At 38.5% G+C, this 16,801-nt stretch overlaps 1 protein-coding gene across 2 annotated transcripts in view; it reads right to left on the reverse strand.

Annotated features, from left to right (window-relative positions):
- Positions 1-16,801, reverse strand: part of STAT4 (signal transducer and activator of transcription 4) — a 91,230-nt gene that overhangs the window by 16,297 nt on the left and 58,132 nt on the right. For both annotated transcript variants that reach the window (XM_059053350.2, XM_067026468.1), the window contains exons 7-14: positions 15,903-15,988; positions 14,246-14,397; positions 12,253-12,411; positions 11,354-11,446; positions 8,474-8,533; positions 8,157-8,174; positions 7,977-8,070; positions 5,913-5,957 (exon numbers count right to left, since the gene is read on the reverse strand). In XM_059053350.2, the coding sequence (XP_058909333.1) occupies positions 5,913-5,957; positions 7,977-8,070; positions 8,157-8,174; positions 8,474-8,533; positions 11,354-11,446; positions 12,253-12,411; positions 14,246-14,397; positions 15,903-15,988 (707 nt within the window). The remainder of the gene's footprint in view (positions 1-5,912; positions 5,958-7,976; positions 8,071-8,156; positions 8,175-8,473; positions 8,534-11,353; positions 11,447-12,252; positions 12,412-14,245; positions 14,398-15,902; positions 15,989-16,801) is intronic.

The following is a 16,801-nucleotide window of genomic DNA, read 5'->3' on the forward strand; positions in this document are numbered from 1 at the left end:
CACTGTCCAAATGGCAGGACTCCATAGACAGAGCAATGACACACAGGGCTGTCCATTAACTTTGGAAGAGACTTTGTACGTTAAATATTACTTTATTGAACTGTAATGTGGGTGGTGAGAGGTTTTCTCAGTGATTCAAACTAATTTCTAATGTTTACTTAAAACCCCTGATGCAACTGTGAGGCACATTTAGAATGAAATCCAACAAGGAAGCTAACGGACAATACACGTGACTGGAGACAAGCAGTTCTGACAGAAGAGAGTGTCATTAATTTTCAGAGTCTGAATGGCCATCAGTCACAGTCTTTACTATTTTATCAGTGCAGTCCAAGCCAGAGACACCATTCAATCTCACATTCCTAGGGTCCATTTCTTACACACTGGCAAAATATCACAGATAAGATGTACCATTAATGTATGTATTAAAAGCCATTTTAACCATCTGAGATGGTTAGAGATTTAAAATATCCATATTTATGATATTTATATTATATGACATTGATATTATAACTGGATTGACTGTATTGTACCCACTGGATAATCTGCTAAGAAACTGGAAAACTGGCTGAACAACCTGACCAGGGCTCCACCTGGAAAAAAATACACAAACTGATGAAAGGTAGGTATAGATGTCACCATATTCTTTTTTTTTTTTGCGTTACGCGGGCCTCTCACTGTTGTGGCCTCTCCCATTGCGGAGCATAGGCTCCGGACGCGCAGGCGCAGCGGCCATGGCTCACGGGCCCAGCCGCTCCGCGGCATGTGGGATCTTCCCGGACCGGGGCACGAACCCGTGTCCCCTGCATCGGCAGGCGGACTCTCAACCACTGCGCCACCAGGGAAGCCCACCGTATTCTTTTATGTTACCTCTGCTCAGTGTCTAACAGCACACCCTGAAAACCTAGAATATGTTAACAAGTGGCTATGGCTTTTGGATTTTGACTTGAAAGACAACCTCTGTTAAGAAAATATGACTGGGATAAGGATGATTTTCATCTAAATTTCTTGCTGGTCTTTTTAAATTTTTTGGTATTTTTAAAATTGAAGTATAGTTAATTTACAATGTTGTGTTAGTTTCTGGTGTACAGCAAAGTGATTCAGTAACACATATATATACATATTCTCTTTCATATTCTTTTCCATTATGGTTTATTACAAGATATTGAATACAATTTCCTATGCTATACAGTAGGACCTTATTGTTTATCTTGCTCGTCTCTTAACAAGCCATACTCTATGATAATGTATCACATGGAAAACTATGTGGAATAGAAAACAACTGCAATAATGCATTTGCTTAATGAGTATTTGTTGAGTCCCTATCATGTGGAGACCACTGGCCTAGATGCTGGGAAATAAGAGGGGAAATAATGGTACAGTCACATGAGAGACAGACCTTAATCACAGAATCATAGGAAATGAATGCAAAGTGACAACAAATTCTCAGCCCATAATGTAAGGGGATTGTATGGAGGCTGTTGCAGAAAAAGTCTAGGTTTTTAGTGTTACTCTGGTACCAACGTTTGTCTTAAGAAAGCACTGCAACTACTTAAACTAGTTCAGAAGGAAATCAACTTCCTGTGAAAATGCTCAAGCTAGTTGGAGTGTGAGTGGTGGCTCTGTGTTTGAGAACACTGAACCTTGAAAGAACATCTGTCTGGCTATTTTGTTAAACGAAACTCAAGTCACCCAGGCTTTACTAATAGCTTCTTTGTGTTTCATGACTTTCCACCACATAAACAAAATTACTTAACACCTCAGTCTGTGACTAAAACTGTCATTTATCACTTAAAGCCTACTGACAGCAAACTTGAGACACTGCAATTCCTGCCTCCCTGTTCAAACAATTTCTGCACTTCAACAATCACTCTCTAGCTGGCTCTAAGGACCTCTGGAAAACGTTGCTTCCTGGGAATCTGTAGATAGCATGTCTACAGATTCCTCATTTCAAAGCAAATTCTCAAAATCAAATTCATTTCGAAAAAAATGACCCTACCCTCTGTTGTACTTCTGAGGATTACAGAATCTCAGTCATAGGAACTTAGAGATTGACTAGTCCAACGGTTTTCAAATCTTTTTTAACCCTGGAGCATATTCTTAAAAGTAAATTTCCCACCTGGGTCCCAATCTGTAAAATATTTAAAATAGAGCTGACTGATTGAAACAGGGGTGGGGGACCAGGAGCTCCACCCTTCACCAGACCCCAACCAAGGAGGTGGCGCCATTGTTCTCCCTGGCCTTCTGGGGACAGCATGAGTCTAGGGCAATGTCAATGTCCTCCCTTCACCCAATGCTACAGCCAGGCACCCATGCACATCCTGACAGGTCACCTCTTCCTGGCTAATCTCAGAGTCAAACAGACACAGGGTGCTGCAATTCCAAGGAGGTTTGGATTGGCAATCTTGGGGAAAGTGTCATGGTGTGTCCGTGATCATTTAATGAGTATTCAGTCTAAGCTCTCACAACCACAAACGTAGAACTGAGGGACCCTAAGCTGTGGGCTGTGGTGATGGGGCGGGCAGCAGGCAGATGTGCAATCCTATAAAAGGGGCCTATATATGGGGTGGTCTGAGGTTGCATGGACGTGGAGCCAGAAAGTCATGCTCACTGGCCCTTGAAAGGGAATGTTTCCGGCAGAGCACCTGGCAGGTGGGCAGAGGAGGGAGGAAAGGATTAGTGGTTTATCCTAGGCCAGGTACCACCTTTAGAGCCATTTCCCCACCTGCTCTTTAGAGAGGGGGCAGCCTGGAGGGCTGATCAGGAAGCCCATGGCAGACATCCACACAGCACACGGCAGTTGACTCTCACACATGCCGTCTCGTGTGGTCCTCACAACAACCCTATGAAGTGCAGGTTAACATGGAACCACTTTATAGTTAAGGAGTTAGTAAGGTAAAACAGCTAGCGCAAGATCAGTTGCCTGTAAGAGGCAGAGCCGTGGGCAGTGCTATTTCCACCACCGCACCGATGCCCGCAGGAGAGAAGGGAGAAGTCAACGTTTTCTCAGGAAGTATTATTTTAAATTCCTTCTATCCTTTGTAAGGATTCCGGTGCGAGGTAGCTATGTGATTTCTGAGCAGGTGGGTAAAGTGAGGACAACGACAGCAGCAGCTGGAACAGAGAGGAAAGGATGAGATGCTGTTCGCAAACCCGCAAAGATCTCCCTTATGGGAATCTCAGCAAATGGCGGGCTGGGATGAGATAAAGGGGCAGCAGGGGTCAAAGAGGAGGGCCAACTAGGGCAGCCTCTCCAAGGGAAAGTTTCATGACTACAGAGGGAGCACAGCACAGCTGCCAAGAGCATGGACGTGGGAGCCAGAGTGCTAGGGTTTGAATCATCTTAGCTCTACCACCCTGTGCCTCAGTTTCCCTAGCCAAAATAAGTATGACACTAACGGTATCTACTTCATAGGCTTTTGCAAGAGCTATGTAAATCAACGCCAGTGAAGCTCTTAGACAGTGCCTGATATATAGTAAATGGCATATGAGGATTTGTCAAATATGTTCTTATCAGGCTGTGAACTCCTGCTTTAGGTGCTCACAGATAAGCAATAAGCGACAGCTACTGTTTGAAATTCGAAAATGAGGTTATAACATCCTAGCTTCCTGTTTTCCCTAAAGTTTGGTTACTTCAATCCCTGGCCCCATTAATTGATGAAGCCCATTTTATCATCAGATCTTCCCCCACTCTTTCCTGACTTTCCTTTCGTCAACCCTACTGCCTAGCCAAATCAGGCTCATCTTTCTGAGTCCACTTCATATTCTGTGTGACTTTTCAATTGTTCCTGCAGCACGTAAAATAGCATTCAAGTCTGTGGTTTGTTTTAAATGTACCTAGGAGTCATATTAAAATTCTGTCAACAGGGGGAGCTCAAAGAATAGCTTAAAATAAAATAATCCAGCTCCAGCAAACTTGGAAAAAAAAAAAGAAAAGGAAGAAATAAAATCATTCTGATATAACCATATGACTTTGTTATTAATCAGAAAATGAGAGGAGATAAATTCAAAGAGAGATAAGTAGGCAGTTCTTTTTCTATAGTAGAAGATGATTTACTTAGATTTCTGTCTCTAGAGAAATTCAAGTAAAGATTTTGATTTTACATTCACAAAGATGACAAGGTACTAAAGAGTTCAGGGATTTAGATTTATTCCCATTTGATTTGTTTCCCTTAAGAAGAGTTTAGAAGCATTGTGTTCAGTCTATTCAGACTTAGTAAATACTATTCAGGGAGGTCACTGCATGAAATACTGTTTGCAACTCTGGTCAAAATTCCGGGGATAATCATGAAATGGGCTTTTATTTATAATGAGCTAATGTTTCAACTAGGAAGTTTGGAAAACCTTTATGGATTTCTATAAGGTGAGAAGAATAACTCCTACTTGTTTGGTTTACTAGAATATCCTTCAACTCAAAAGCTTTGCTCCTGGGGCTTCCCTGGTGGCGCAGTGGTTGAGAATCCGCCTGCCGATGCAAGGGACATGGGTTCGTGCCCCAGTCTGGGAAGACCCCACATGCCGCAGAGCGGCTGGGCCCGTGAGCCATGGCCGCTGAGCCTGCGCGTCTGGAGCCTGTGCTCCGCAATGGGAGAGGCCACAACAGTGAGAGGCCCGCGTACCACAAAAAAAAAAAAAAAAAAGCTTTGTTCCTGTGATATATGGGCTTAGAAACCTGTTTGATGCTCTGCCCTAAGCCAAGGTTCTACCCTGGGAGGAAAGCTTAGTTCATCCTCGGTGAGGCTGTGATATTTGGCAAAAGATCTTTAAGATACGATTAAGGGAATGAAGAATTCTTGGAAGGGAAAATGTAGAGCATAAAACCTGTTGTGATGGATCTTGGTGGTTTTGTGGAGTGCGCTAGACTGACTGCAATTGAAGGCTGGATTTATAAAGTGCTTTTTTTCTTCCAAATAATTCAAAGGGATTTCTCATAGGAGCTGTGACTATAAAGCCAGGAGATTGGATCCATACCAACCATACTAGAAACAAGCCTCATTGCTTTATAACTGTATCACGTAGGTGGTCTTACCTATGCAGTTTCTCTGAGCAGGGAGCACTGGGAATTACTACTCTGATCTCTTAGAGGAAAAAAAATGCAATATTTTTCCATCAGATCATTTGCCAAGGATCACATTTTTGGTCACTGTCAGAATGGACTCAAACCCAGGTTTTCTAATTCCAAATATGTAGGGCATAAACATATGCCCTAGTATCTAGGTCAATTAAATAGCTGATTCCCAAAGCCACTTCCAATCCAGGATTTGACCACTCTATTATTTATTGACTCAAACTTGAACACTTGGACTGCACCAGTTTGTTCTTTTAATCAATTCATCCAGTGAAATGCCAACTTTAATATAAGAGTAAGGTAGTTGATACCATAAAGTAAGAGAACTGTTTTTCACTTGTGATTTTCACATACTGGGTCATGATGTTCAAGACTTACCTCTTATCTGTGGAAAATGAGTTATTTTAAGATATTTTATAATAATGGACTGACTAAAGAAATTATAGCAATATAATGCAACCACTTTAAATCATGTTCTCCAAGAGTATTTAAGTTTATGGAAAGCTGTTCACCTCACATTGCTATGTGATTAAAAAAAAAAGCAGGTTATGAAACAATGTGTATATATACTTTCAAAGTATAAAAGTCTAGATAAAAGATAAAAGTCTAGAATGATGTGAACCAAAATATTAACAGTCATTTTCTTAGGAGGGTGTTATATGCATTTTCTATTTTAATAACAAAATTTCTTATACTGTCTGCAATTTATCGAGCTTTACATGTATAATTAGAGAAACATGAATTTGACTTTATATAAAAATATAAAGGGCAGTTTAAGAGCTTTGTAAAAATAAGACATTATAGGATTATTTCCTAGAAAGATTCTTTTGGAGAAAATATTTCCTACCTCATTTCCTTTGTTTCCAGCACTAGACTTCATTTCCTTTGGTTGCTTTGTAAAAGAAAACAACAGTGTTTAGATGGAGAAGCATTATCAGCTAAATATCAAGTTGGGGTTTTCTTGGCCCATGATTTTGACTTCTAGAACAGTAACCGAGAATGTTTTCTAACTCACTGAAACCCGATGTGACATAGCTGCCGGGATTCAACAGAAAGGAGCTTCCTGTTTCATCTCAAGGTATGCCACTTTAGGAACTTGCGCTGAGATAAGGGAGCAAGCTGGCATAAGACTGTGTTTTTCAGTCACATTTTGGAAAGAGGAAATCATGCTGAGATGTTTTAGAATCTATTCAGCACTCCTTTGTACCTGACAAGTATCATCTGAGCTCAGCCGTGATGATTCTCAAGGCCTACGAAATCAAGTCTAACACACAGGCCTGGGGAAATAGACAATGGGGCAGCGTGCCACATGGCACAGTGAGCTACTAAATGCCATGAGAGCAGGAGACACAAAAATGTTCATGACATAGATTACTTAATGGGAAAAAAAAGGACAGAAAACAAATTAGTGTGTACAACCTGATCCCACTTAACAAAAAGAAAAAATATATATGAATGAAAATGTAAAAATAAGTATGTCATGTCAAGGTGTTGGGATTATAGGTGGTTTTTAATTTTTTCTCTGATTTTCTATATTTACTTTGTATTAAAAAGTGATTAAGTATTATGTAAAAGATAATATACGTGAAAATGCTTAGCAACTAGAAAAGCACCATGAAAACTAAGGTTTCGTCATTTTATATATTATCTCTGCTGGAATAGAGACCCACCACTTTTTGGTTTGTTCCTTGTCCTTCCTTTACCAAGTGACTCTTTTGGGAGACAGAAGGGCCTCTTAGCGCTTCACTTATTAGCAAACATTGGCCATTATTGAAAGTTCCTTGAAAATAGGAATTGAACTTAAGCAAAAAGAGTTCTAGTTATAAGGATGTATATGTCATCACTCCTCATTACATTTTATTGATTTAGCAGTGTCATATAGAGGGATTCAGTTACAAAGAAATGTACTCTTCGGGCTTCCCTGGTGGCGCAGTGGTTGAGAGTCCGCCTGCCGATGCAGGGGACACGGGTTCGTGCCCCGGTCCGGGAAGATCCCACATGCCGCGGAGCGGCTGGGCCCGTGAGCCATGGCCGCTGAGCCTGCGCGTCCGGAGCCTGTGCTCCGCAACGGGAGAGGCCACAACAGTGAGAGGCCCGCGTACCACAAAAAAAAAAAAAAAAAAAAAAAAAGAAATGTACTCTTCAATACTGAAGACCAAACAAAAACAAAATAAAAAATGAAAACCAGCATAAATTTATGTATGCAGATATCTTTCTGTTACCATAAATTTTATCTTTTAGGAAGTAGACTTGTAGAGACTGCTTCAGTGGTGCCCCAGCATTCAAGTGAGGTACCTCCCAAACGCTGATAAACCAGATGAGCAACATGTTTTTGGCAAGACAAGCAGCAGGGTCTTTGGGAATCTAAGAACTATGCAAAGAATTAGAAAGAAAGCAGGAAGAGAACTCTAGGTTAAGAGGAAGTGGTAAAAGCAAGAAGTAACAGGATGAGGCTAGGTCAGAAGCTTTCTAGAAATGCCAAGGCAAACTGCAACTCACACCCAGAAACATCATATTTCCCCAAGCTAATCCTCCTAAAATGAAAGCGCCTTTAGCCAGACATGTCATTATTGGTATCATTTGGGAGATTTAAAAAATGAAACCAGGAATGCCTATCAACTGTAAGACAGATTATCTCTGTCATCATTACCAAAATATTTTAACTAATTAAGACATATATTTAGGCACAACATCACCGTTGTTAAGAACTCACACCTTCAGAGTTAAGGTTCAGCGTTCTTTTTACCATTTAAAATTCTTCAGTGAGGGCATGTTTTATTTCTCAATATGGCCCTTAATTCACATAAGAAACACTAAAGAACAAAACACATTAAATTATAAGGCCTATTAGCTTAAATGTGTCTAATTTGGAGGAGAAAAAAAGCTTGTGTAAGTTTACTGCCAAACTCACCAAATGCCGAAATTCTACAGAGAGACTCCCACTGGAAGATTCTTCAATGGACATGGCTTTGACGTGAGTTCCACAAAGCAAAAATCTTCGATTGCTAGAGAGAAAATCTTGGCTATTTACGTGGTCTCAGGTAAAATATATTTATGAGAACAGCCGAAAATTCTAAAGTAAATGTCTTACCTTAGAGTTGAAACATTCCTGTAAAACAAAGAAGATTTTTTAAAGAGTTATTTAATAGATCTAATAACAATTTTTCTATGACACTTTAGGGGATAGTATATAAAATTTCATTTCAAGTCTTTATAATAAAACTTTTAAAGTAAGTCTTCCTTGGAGTTCTGTTAAATGTTTGAACGTCAAAGTCAAATATTTGAAGTACATTGATATGTAATGTTAGAGAAGTAAATTTAAAAGTTTAAAATTATTCTATAAAATAAGGACAGTTCTTTTTTAAAAGTCTTACATTTTCATGTTTCAGAATGAAATTAGAAACTTACTTGTCAATTGATGCTTTCACCTTTACCTGATAGTTTAATTCTGGTAATTTTATCAGTAGTCTGGAAAGACACATAAATAAAGAATTAAAGATAAAAATTTTAATGGCTAAAAGCTTTTTTATATTTAAAGATTTAAATATATTTACAGCAAATACATATAAATCAAACTCACTTTATTTCCAGTCATATGTTAGTGTGTTTTTAAAATGTCCAATTCCTCTTTACTTTGCCATGTTACTAATATTGACATCAGCCACTTAATATAACACATACTTGGAAAGTGTTTCCATATTGCTTCAGTTGATGTGTGTTGGATAACACATTGGCTAGGTCAGAAAAATAGCTATATATTTTGGCTAAAGCCCAAATTTGGGCTAAATGTATAAATTAAAAAAATTTTGCAAGTCTATTAATGTGGCTCCATTTTATTCTCATATTATAAAAAACATGTAAGCTTAGTAAGACTAAATGTTTTGATAACTGTTTTATGGTAAAATACTGAGAAAGGCTAGGCCTGGTAGAATAAGGAAAATTCCATTTCAATTGCATTTGCAGTCTTTAAAGACACTATATTTAAGTAACAGCAAAAATGTTCATAACTAAAAAAGACCTAACTTCAAACAAACAAATGATCAAAGGTCAGAATAACAATTCCTTTAATTTCTTCTTGTGTCAGCCCTCCTTCACTCCTTAGCTTTTCCCAACTCTTCCAAGGTGTACCCTCTGACATACCCTCTCTGCAGGTTCAGTTCAACTTCAGAGACGTTCATTCAGTCACTCACTCACTCATTCATTTATGCACTCATCCCAAACCTTGTTCATTCACTCAGCATGTATTGAACTCCTCATATAGACCCAGTACAGCCCCAGGCACTGGGAAACTGGCATAGTGAAGATTAGGGAAGGAGCAGAGTAGACATGGCTATACATCAAAGGAAGAAGTCTAGCCAAAGAGCTGGAATATAGAGAATGGTGATAAGTAACTGAATGGCATTGGAGAAATACAATCATAGATAACAGACAGCCCAAACAAAACAAAAATAATGTAGCAAAGTTTTCTTAAAAATCCTGTCAGGATTGGTTTCAGGGCTTGGGATATAATAAGGGTACAGCTGTTGGTAGTGAGGGGTGAGGAGGTCATATGAAGTAAGACAAGATGTTTTTCCCCTCTGCATTCCTCTCTATCCTATTTCAGGAAGGATCTCATTCACTGTAGGACGCTGACGACAAAAGGGAGTCCCATGTCACCCCCTTCCTTTGAAACAGGAGGATGGAATGCTATGGTAGAGAGGGGTTTTAGGGAAAATCTTGAATACTAAGTAAAGGATCATCTATCAAGACAGTGGAGGACAGTGTACAGAGAAGGATGGGGACCAAACAGTTAGATGGAAGAGGAAGGCAAAACACCTAAGCCAGGGACTAACGGTCTATGTCTCTGGCAATCAGTTCAAACACCACGCCATTCAGGGACCTCTTCCACTCAGAACTTTTTGCTGAGCAGTCCCTACTCATCTTCCCCTTTGTCCCACAGAGCATCTTAGACTGAACATATCATCTATGGGGGTGTCTCAAGGAAAAGTAGCATATATACCACCCTTCCATCCTATTTCCTTTTAGTGTTACAATTTTCTGGGCTATATAGAGATGTGGGTATGAGGAAGGAACACCTTCTGAAAATCATAAAATTTTAAAAAGGAACCTGGTCTCTGCCGTTTTTTTTTTTTGTTTGTTTGCTTCTTAAAGTCTTGGTGCAAATTCACACAAAGGAAATGATTAAGAATTTCAAGAAGGGTTTCTGAAATGCAAATGAAAGACAAATGCCTTCCTTTAAAAAATGAAATTCCTAGGTGATAGATGTCAACTAAACTTATTGTAGTAATCATTTTGCAAATTATGTATATCAAGTCGTTATGCTTAAGCTTATACAGTGTTGTATGTCAATTATATCTCAATAAAATGAAACTAAACTAAACTTAAAATGGAGTTCCAATAGTGATCTGTGATCAGGGATGCTATCATGGGATCCTAAATCACCATCTATCATGGCATCACCACCTCTAGTACTAGTCTGGAATTTCAGCTTTCCAGAGGTGACCTAGTGATTAGAAATGTAAAGCTTTGGAACTCAAGAGATTGAGGCATGATGAAAATCTTTGAAAGTTTGAAGTCAAACTCATTATTTTAAGAGTGTCATTAGGGAAAGCTGTATGCTTTAGTTTGCTCATGCAAATGAAAAGGATCAGATACATAGATCAAGCGGCAACAACATAATCATTTCTCTTTAAATCAGGTACATAATAAGGGTGTGCTGAAAATCGTGGTGTTGAGATTTTTCATGGACAATCCAATAAGCTAGTTGCTGGGTGATCACAGGTGAAGAATGTTCCACCATATTTCCTGGATAGGATATTCAAACCCTTCCATAATCTGTCTCCAATCTATCTACTCAATTCCCTCTCTCTCTCCCTGCTCCCCATGCTTACAAAACAGACCCAAGAAGTCATTATTTCTATAGTCTCACTCTCCCACACCCCTGCTCTTCCCTCAAGGTCCTTCCTCAGTGACCACAAGGCATTCTCCAGGCTCCCCAGTTTTCTCTCAAGTCAGCCTTTTGAGCAATTAATCCCATGTTGTCTGATATTGTGATTTCACACTTTCATGCTAATAACTCTCATGTCCTCATCTTCATTGTTCTACTCTTTACAAGCAGGGATCTCACCTTAACATTTCTGTGGGTATTTACCATAGCTGAGTGCTGGGCATGCAGGAGGTGCTCAGTAAAGAATAGTTGAATGAAAAGGCACAATGAGAGAAACTAGCCTTAATTACACAGTGGCTATGGCATCATAAATACGAAATGATAGAATACATTCTGCCTACCTTAGCTTTACAGTAAACTGAATGAGAGTTTTAAGTACCATCGGCCTCTGAGGGTGGGTTGGCATGCATGGCTGTCGTTCAACCACAAATGAGCTGGGTTCAAAGGAAATAAAGCGCGTCATTTGAAAACTCTGGAAACATTGACAGGCTGAAAACCACAGAGTAACAGGATGCTGTCCTCTTATAAAATCCAAATTTTCTACACTTAGAAGGCATTCAAACCCTTGTTAAGCTCAAATCTTTCCAAGACTTCTCATAAATAAATACCAGGAGATGGGAAATACCTAAAGATTGTCCCTAAGTAACAACAGTAAATAATTCTTAATTGTTATAATTGGGTCAAGAATAAAAGCCCCAGTCTATTTTTATCATACTAAACATCAAGTAGAAAGTTAATTTCATGCCATTTTTGAGCCAGACATTAAGATTTCTGGTACATATTAGTATTTTTTTTTTTCTTTTAGATGAGCTTATAAACATAAACATGTTCTCCACCCTTCATTTCTTGGATATGTACTTGAGAAGAAATCTTTGAAATCTTCTTTTCTAAAAGATGAAAAATGAACTTTGGGTGGGTGATGTGGTGGCTCATGAAAAACCGAGTTAGGTGGTGGGAGAAGTGTTGATGAATAAATAGTGAAGAGTAGAAATGTTTCTGGAACTGTCTGGAGCTTTATTCACTGCGCCCTGAGGCTCACTGTTTAACACTTCCCTCCCGCTCCTTCACCTGAACACCAAAACCCCAGCCAGGGTGTCCTCCTAACTCCACAGGACTGAGGCTCCCAGGAGGCATTTAAATGGATAACATTTGACTTACTCCTTTATTTTTTTTTTAACTGAAGTATAGTTGATGTACAATGTTGTTTTAGTTTCAGGTGTATAGCAAAGTGTTGACTTACTTCTTAAAAAGGGTGTAGATCAAGAAGGTGACTCTTTCTAGCAGATGTGCTCTTTGCAGTGGGATGGGATCCCCTTCATATGTCATTTTGGTAGACTGCTCCTCTAATTTCTCCAACTGCCTTCTGAGTTGGAACAGACTTTCTGCCAACAGTGTAAAGCTATCGAACAGCAAATGAAAAACGCAGATAGTTTTCCACTTAACAATCCACCATTTTAACTATTAACCATATTTAGCAAATATTACTAACTAATTATTAAATTAGTCACTTAATTCTATTAAAGGTTAGTGACAGTTTTTATTTTAATGTTTATTTTCCTAACCCAGCTTTTTGCTAAAATGCATTGTAGATGTTAACTGTTTTCAATGTCTTAAAATTTTTACCTTCAGTTATAGACAAGAAATCATTTAGGAAATTTTCTCAACGTCTGGAACCAAATCCCTTTTAATTATCCTTTTTAAAAAGTCTGTTAAACACATATGTTTAAAAAATATTACACTCACTAAAGGGCAAAGAGAGCAAATTTAAAACTTTAAAAATACATGATATGAAGAATGATATGTGTAAGAATACTGAAGAAAAAAACAGTATGACCCCCCCCATATATATTTTTTACAGGTCCTAAGTATTAGCCAAAAAATCATCAGTGGATCTTCCTGGAGAAAGGTATCTGCTTAGAGTTTTACCTTGGATCTTACCTTAGAAACAGAGGTGGCAGCTTGGGCTGGAAGTCTGGGAAAGAGGGAGATTGAAAGGCACACAGAAGGGGCCTCCAACTAAGAGGAGGAAGAAGCCTCATGAGACTTGCTAAGTCCATGTGCCCTGACAGCAGCCCTTTCTACTGAAAGTTTATTCCCCACATAACATTGTAGAAAGAACTGTGAACTCCCTACAGAATTTGGTATGAGCACCATTATCTGCTATGCTCCCTTTGTTGTTTATCTTGTTTTCACAACAACAGAGTACAGTGGGGTTAGGAAATCCAAGTATCTCCCCAGGGAAAATCAATAAATTTAAAAAAGAGCCCAGTTACTTTTCTTGAGAAGTAGGCCTGGCAGTGCAGACCTTTGAGTGCAAGTGTGCCCAGTTACTGTGCTTTTTCATTGTATTGGATTGTACCCTTGGAAAGCAATTTTAGATTTCAACTGAAAATTTTCCTTCTTTTTCATCATATTTTCTAATTGGTCTTTCTTTCACATAGTTTTCTTTTACATTGATGAAGGGGAAAACCAAAAAACATTTTTGGTAATACAAAGGATAATATCTGTACATAATTGCATGTATGCATTTGTGCACAGGCAGGGGATGCCATGTTGTATTAGCCATTTGAGAGTTTTTCATTTTAAATACAAAAATAAATCACTTTGTTGAAAACACGAAACTAATGTTTAACTCTGACACCTTAAGATACACATTTTAAAAATGAGATATCGGGCCTTCCCTGGTGGCACAGTGGTTGAGAGTCCGCCTGCCGATACAAGGGACACGGGTTCGTGCCCCGGTCCGGGAAGATCCCACATGCCGCGGAGTGGCGGGGCCCGTGAGCCATGGCTGCTGAGCCTGCGCGTCCGGAGCCTGTGCTCCACAACGGGAGAGGCCACAAGAGTGAGAGGCCCGCGTACCGCAAAAAAAAAAAAAAAAAAAGAGAGATACAATGTTTGAAGCCAGTGCTTTTCATGCCCTTCAAGAAAGTGTATTTATTGCTGATTGGAAAAGGTTCATTTGAGTCTTTTAAGATTGATATGTTAGATAAGAAAATAAGCAATTCTATAGATTTCTATAGATGCTCTATTTTTCTCCCCAAAGGAATGGAAATTAAGAACACTCAGACAATTACATCCATTTGTTTTCAACGGTAGAGTTCCAGCTGCTAATAAGCCATCAATAAGCTGAATGAATTGACATTTGGGTCTAAGCCTGTATTCTCTGGCTAAGCGACACTGTTGGGTACTTCCTGTGGTTTTCACTAGAAACTAAATTCAGTTCGTTTTACCAGTTTTGTAGCTGGTCGAGCCCATTGTGGAGTGGACCTCCGATGCAGGCGACTTGCTGTCGCCTCTTCCAGTCTTGCAGCTCCTCCACCAGGGTGCTGTTCATTAACAAGTCCGTCTCATTCACTATTTGTGTCATCTTACTGAGGGCTTCCTGAAGACAAAAGTGACTACTGAGAAGATTCTTATGACACACAACCAAAGCTACTCATAATTTAATCTATAAAATAATTTGTCTGACCTGGGAGATAAAGCTTTGGTTAAAATTTTGACCAAATATTTTACCAAATACTACCTTCTATCTGCCATAGCACTGCCTTTTCAAATAATTAAATTACTGCAATTCAATAATGTCATGAAGAAAGAAGCATGACCACAGTTAACATTCTCATAATAGCACATAATACTCTCATAATATCATTTACTATAAGTAGGTTGAATTTGTAACTCCTGTGACAATATTGAATCCCATAGTCATAAAAGCCATATATCTGCTTCTTAAAAAGCCATTTATAAACTGAATTTACATTCTCATAAATATGTTTATGCATTTATTTTTAAATGTACTGACTAGAATTTAAGCCTTTCTGTGTTAGTTTTTAGTACCACTTTATCTGGGTTTGGGGAAGCATAGTGGGAAAATATAACTTTCAAAGGCTTAGGGATTAGAAGATGTGAATTTCTACCCTGGCTTTGCCACAGCTATGTGAATTTGGACAAGCCATTTAACTTTGTTGGGACTTGATCTTCTCATCTATACAGTCAGGTGAATGGACTGAATTATTTCTAAGATTCCCCCTCTCCTTTAAATCTTATTTAAAGTAGAATAAGATGGCATGCATAAAATGTATAGCATAGATTTATTATGCATAAAAGCATTAAGTTTATCTTGGGTTAAATATTTACATGTTTAAAATCTGATCTATAACTGTTTAAGTTTATAATTAATTTAGGGTGAAAATAAATTTTACATTTATTTGTGCTTACACAAATTCCTGCACAAAAAGATGAAGCCAAACTTTTAGAAATAAACTATTGATTTCAGTGACTGGTTAAATTTCAATTGCATCTATTTTCAAGGAGAGGTAGAATTGAGAGATATTTCTCCTCTTTTAAAATATTTTATTGAGCCAGAAAATTTTCTTCCCCTCCTTGGGAAGAGGTTAGATTGAACATGTTCATGTCTCAGTGGACTCTCCTGAAATCTACAAAATTATTTAGCACAATGTCATTTTTCAGAATAGAAACTGGGACACTTATTTCTGCAACAAAGTTTTAGTAGTCGTCAAGTAATATTTTAATTATACATGTGCAGTAGAACCCATCCCAGCATATTAAGTATAGCAACTAAAATAGTCATGTCTGAAATAGTGGCAAATAAAAACTGGGTAAATGTTCACCTTGAAATTAATGGTAGCTACAGTACATGTGCCACATAAGCAGGATAAATAGACTCTAGAAGGGTTCTGCATTGTAAACCTAGGTGAAGAAGCATGGCAAACAGTATGATACTCTTCCTAGAAACACTGCCTTTTATTCATTCAGCATAAATGGAACTGATAAAATCAAAGAGCTTAATTTCAGAGCTTAATCTAGTAGGACTAGATGTAGAAAAAGGAGAAAAATAGGCAAAAGGCCAAATTAAAGTTCTTCACTAGCCTTTCTTTTGAAGTCCAGGCTGTTCAGCATTTCCTGCAGAGTCAAAACTTCCTGATTTATTAGGGCGCTGTTCTTGTCACCCTGATCTGTGAAGGAAAAGAGATCAGACTTAGAGTCCTCTCCAAGGCGAAGCTCTCTGTCCTGAAAGCCAAAGCCAGCTGTAACCTGCCATCCGAAGATCCCATGATGCAAGAGCCTAAATGGGGCCATTAGTGATGAGCTTAGAAGTAAATCCCTGGCTGCCAGGAAGGATTACATCCAAGCATGCCAGAGATGAGCTCTCTATTTTACAGACCTTGAGAGAACACCATTCTTCACACAATATTCCTTTTGGGGGCAGGGAGAGAGGAGAATATAAAAGTTTTTATAACGGATTCTTTATTAGATCATCTCTACATTAATAATGACCTTGGTTGGTTGGGATGTGTAAGAAGGAAAAGGGGCCTTCTTTGTGCCTATGATTAAATCATATTTGACCCCTCCTGATGCCTTTACTCAATCTCCTGGAAGAGTTGCCGTTTTATAGTACATAGTCTCATTAACTCATAAAGACTAAATCCTTTGCTTTCTCTTTTTCTTTGCAAAACAGGCTAGCCTCACAGTAAAACCAGAGGAAGTGGGAAAGAGTTGCAAATTAAGAAAAATCTCTGACTGAACAAAACCCAAAATGATTTATCCTCTTAAATGACAGATGTACAATAAACATCATATTATTTAATTTGAACTTTAAACTTATTGGTATATAGTAAGTGACTGCTTATACCAACTGCTCATCTCTATAATAAATGAAGTTTTGGAATGCTGATCTGAATTGTGTTATTGTGAAAAGAGGCCCCTGAACAACGCTGTGGCAAAGTCCTCGACAAAATAGCATTGATTTCCAAGAAGTCATTTCTGGT

Source organism: Kogia breviceps, chromosome 2 (genome assembly GCF_026419965.1).
Source record: "Kogia breviceps isolate mKogBre1 chromosome 2, mKogBre1 haplotype 1, whole genome shotgun sequence".
NCBI lineage: Eukaryota > Metazoa > Chordata > Mammalia > Artiodactyla > Physeteridae > Kogia > Kogia breviceps.